Source organism: Colobus angolensis, unplaced genomic scaffold, assembly GCF_000951035.1.
Source record: "Colobus angolensis palliatus isolate OR3802 unplaced genomic scaffold, Cang.pa_1.0 Scaffold18, whole genome shotgun sequence".
Classification (NCBI taxonomy): Eukaryota; Metazoa; Chordata; class Mammalia; order Primates; family Cercopithecidae; genus Colobus; species Colobus angolensis.
Genome location: NW_012114932.1, coordinates 3,371,305 through 3,375,624, shown reverse-complemented (window position 1 = coordinate 3,375,624; position 4,320 = coordinate 3,371,305). Strand labels below are relative to the sequence as shown.

The window sequence follows — 4,320 nt, the reverse complement described above, 5'->3', positions numbered from 1 at the left end:
CTCGGCCTCCCAAAGTGCTGGGATTATAGGCTTGAGCCACCGCGCCCGGCCGCCTCCTTCTTTAAAGTCCCAAGTCTTTAGCTTCCTGCTGGGTTGATCACAGCCCCAACTCCCAGATAGGGGTGTGTCTCTGCCCTTCTTACCAGGTCTTACTCTATTGCCCAGGCTGCAGTGCAGTGATGCACACTCGGCTCACTGTGGCCTCAACTTCCTGGGCTCAAGCGATCCTCCTACCTTAGCATCCAAAGTAGCTGGGACTACAGGCACACACCACGTCTGGCTAATTTTTTAATTTTTAAAAAATTTTGTGTAGAGATAAGAATCTTACTATATTGCCCAGGCTGGTCTTGAACTCCTGGACTCAAGTGATCCTCCTTCCTTGGCTTCCCAAAGTGTTGGGATTACAAGTGTTGCATGATCCACTATGCCCAGCTTTTTTTTTTTTTTTTAACAGTTCAAAACTAGAGACAGAGAGAGTAATGGTTCTAAAGCCAAAGTCCAAGAGTCTCTATGCAGTTGCAGTGAGACAAGAAGTGCCAGTGGAACTGTAACTGTGACCACCAGATGGGACAATGCCAGAAAAGCCCAGCTCCAGTAGCTTCAGCAAGCTCTCCCCTCCACCAGAAAGTAATAGCCTAGCTTATGACTCTCCAACTCCCTCACCTTTTCTGGACACACCTGAATAGCATCATCTGCCTGATTAGTAAAGTTAAGCTAGCTACCTCAGATAGCACAGCAACTCCAAAGCCCACATGAAAACCCGAAATTGCTTTTGTCCTTTTAGAACAACTGACTCTCCATCTGTTAGCTCAGACACCCATGGGGCTCAGAGAAGAGGGGAATAAATGAAAGAATGGGTTGCAGGCTGGGCCTTGGGAGGGCCTGTGTGCCAGGCTTGCACTGAGGCCTGTGTGAACAATTACCAGTCAAGTCACACCACCCCACACACCCTCCCTAGAGCAGCTGGGGCTAGGGCAGTCAGAGAAGGTAGAACCAGCCAAAACTTCCTCTTCCACCTCCTCCTGCTGGATCCCCAGCCTAAGGTTCCCAGGGAAGAATACTGGATCCCTGGAAGCCTCCACCAAGGCCACAGGCTGCCTACTGAAATGTCCCAGAATCAAAAGAAGAAAATATAACACAATGCAAAAATTAGAAACAATGTTTATTGTTTCTTGTTAAAATAGGGAGCGCTCATGAGAAAAGAGTATGTAAAAAGGACCTTCCTACATCCTGGGCTTTTTCACTTATCCCAGCAGACTGGGACTGTCCTCACTGTGTAGGAGGGAAAGTTCTCCACCTGCTCCCAGAAAATCAGGCTACTCTAGTTTTACTTTTGATTACTTGCATGCGTTTAAAAAAAAAAAAAAATCAAAATCCAACGATTAACAGTCTACCTTCTCCTAGGCATATATACCTAGTCCACTTGGACACAGGGGTGGGCCTCAAGTCCAGATCCACAGGTACAGCCCAGGATTAGATGGCACCCTGGAAATCAAATGGGTATTCCTGGCTAGGGACTGAAGAAGATCTCAGCTCCTGGTGATCTGGTGGAAAATCTGCACAGTGCCTCCAGTGAGAACCTGAGATTCTCTCTTTTTCTTTGGGTGTGGTAGGACCAGCAGTCAACTGGTAGGCAGCATTCTTGCCACAGGTAGTATCTGGTCTAGAAGCTACTTGTTCCATTTCCAAATCCTTTTAAGATCCCTTAAATTGATGAGAATGAATTCAAGTTTCAAAGTGACACAAAGTTATACAAGGTACAGGATGTCATTAAGGTAAAGGTCTCACCAAGTCCATGCACAGGGCTCTGATCCCACCATTCCCCTCCCCTTGCCCTCCGAGACTGCTTAGTTCTGTTCACTACTTCTTCTCCTCAGCGACAGCGACAGCTTCTAGCAGCCTTGAGCAGCCTTCAGCCTCACAAGTTGGGGGTGGCCCAATTAAGGAACTTCATGGCAACTTCAAAGCCAAGGAAACAGGCCTGAGAAGGGGTTGGGAAGAAGAAAAAAGCCAGCAGGAATAACTATTCATAGACTATTCAAAGCTCTATGCTTTGCTGGCCCTGTCAGGACCAGAGCCCCTCCCTAACCCCACACCCACTCCACATCAAGGATGCAAACACTGCTCTCTCATTCCTAAGAGGAGAAGAAAATTTATATCCCACAACTGCCCACTTCTTTTTTTTTTTTTTTTTGAGACAGAGTTTTGCTCATCACCCAGGTTGGAATGCAATGGTACGATCTCGGCTCACTGCAATCTCTGCCTCCTCTGTTCAAGCAATTCTGCTGCCTCAGCCTCCTGAATAACTGGGATTACAGGCACCTGCCACCACGCCCAGCTAATTTTTGTATTTTTAGTAGAGATGGGGTTTCCCTGTGTTGGCCAGGCTGGTCTCAAACTCCTGACCTCAGATGATCCACCTGCCTCAGCCTCCCAAAGTGCTGGGATTATAGGCACTAGCCACCATGCCTGGCCTCACAACTGCCCACTTCTAATGGCCAGGTCAGGAAATCAAAGCCCCTCACCTCAGAGATCCCCAAAGGCAAGTCCTCCTGACAGCTTCAGGGAAGGGAGCAAATAAGGAATGCTCTGGCTGAAGATAGGGCTTTGGTAAAACTGAGACCCCAGTCCTATCCCAGGAACAAGCAAAAGTCAGACCACATGCACCCTGCTCTAAGCCCCAGAGGGAAAGCACAGCCCTGCCAGCTACTCACCGCATTGGCTGGGAAGGCTCGGATCATCACTGCATTGAACCCTTTGTATAAGGATGTGACTCCTTCATCCCGGATCAGCTCCCTCAGCACATCTCTGAAACCATTAGGGTATTTCCCAGGAGGTGCTGTGGGGCAGAACCCAATTTTTAAGGCTTCAGGAAGGAGAAACTAGTAGTTAAGTCTTCCTGAAGGGTCAGGACTAGCACAGGAAAAGGACATTTTGCAGGTCATCTGGGACCAGTCCATAGAAAACAGTTCACCTTGGGACAAATACACAAATGCCTGAATTACTTGTGCCAAGGGAGTAGAAAAGAGGGAAGAAGAATGAAACAGCCCTTCTGTTCATGTGGGGGAGGAAGAGTAGACTTGACTTCTTATCACACTTACCTTGTGTTTAGGCTGTCATGAAAATGAGTCTAGGGTTCCTAGAATGCAAATGACTGTGAGGGAGAATGTTGGTCAGGCAGATGCTGGGTACTGCCATGGAGAGTGAGTATCCCTAGGGCCCTATGAGCTTTGTACCCCAGGATTAGCCAGTGCTGGGGACCCACTCTGCCCCTGTCCACCCCACTACCTTCCACTCACCAGTCTGGAATCGAGACTTGAGCACATCTGGGGGGATTGCCACAGCCCAGTTGAAGATCCCTGCAATGCCCCCAGCCACCAAGATCCGAGGGGCACTGAGCTCACTGACCCTGTATAACACCAACAACAGCCCCAGTTAGACAAAGGCTGTGAGAGTGGCATTCAGACTATCCTGCCTGTGGCAGACAGGGCAGTTACAGAGAAGCAGAAACTGGATGGAAGAAGGAGGTATAAGGCCAGTGCTGCTGGCACCCCTTGAAGGAGGTTTCATGCGCCTGTTTCAAATATTTGCTCCACTGGCTGAGGCACAGAGTAAGAAGAGCTAGCTGGACCTCAGCAGCCACAAGAGGAAAGCAGATATGGAGCCAGGAACAACAACTACTACTTTCAGATTCACACACAGGAGAGAGCAACACATACATGACCAGGGAAAGTAGCTTCCAAGTTCTATTTTCCTCACCTCTTTCCCTCTGGAGTGAAGATATTTTTCAGCCATTCATATGTCATGAAATACATTCCACTAGCTGGGACATCTGTTAGTGGCAAGAAAGAGGTGAATTAAAGTACATAAACTCTTCGCCAGGCATGGTGGCTCACACCTGTAATCTCAGCAATTTAGGAGGTTGAGGGAGGGGGATTGCTTGAGGCCAGGAGGTCTGCACCTGGCCTGAATTATTAGTAAAATTGTTTTTTAATTGGGTGATTTGGTTCAATTTATTTGCTTTCTAAACATTAGCCTACAGTAGTAATTTATGTAGACTAAAAAAGCATTAAAAAGAAAAAAAATGCCAGGCATGGTAGCTCATGCCTGTAATCCCAGCACTTTGGGAGGCCGAGGCGGGTACATCACCTGAGGCCAGGAATTTGAGACCAGTCTGGCCAATATGGCGAAAGCCTTGTCTCTACTAAAAATATAAAAATGGGCCGGGCACAGTGGCTCATGCCTTTAATACCAGCACTTTGGGAGGCCAAGGCGGGCGGATCACGGCCTGTCCGACATGGTGAAACCCCCATCTCTACT

General features: G+C 48.2%; 1 protein-coding gene across 2 annotated transcripts in view; it reads right to left on the bottom strand.

The window, feature by feature from the left end:
- Window positions 1-1,141: 1,141 nt before the first annotated feature.
- The window catches only part of SLC25A20 (solute carrier family 25 (carnitine/acylcarnitine translocase), member 20), a 56,997-nt gene continuing 53,818 nt past the window's right edge, over window positions 1,142-4,320 (bottom strand). The window contains exons 6-9 of one of the 2 annotated variants that reach the window (XM_011939130.1): window positions 3,760-3,832; window positions 3,300-3,409; window positions 2,715-2,839; window positions 1,142-1,981 (exon numbers count right to left, since the gene is read on the bottom strand). In XM_011939130.1, the coding sequence (XP_011794520.1) occupies window positions 1,919-1,981; window positions 2,715-2,839; window positions 3,300-3,409; window positions 3,760-3,832 (371 nt within the window). In that variant the 3' untranslated portion in view covers window positions 1,142-1,918. Of the gene's footprint in view, window positions 1,982-2,185; window positions 2,840-3,299; window positions 3,410-3,759; window positions 3,833-4,320 lie in introns of those variants that run through there. The other variant, XM_011939129.1, reaches the window with a different exon arrangement.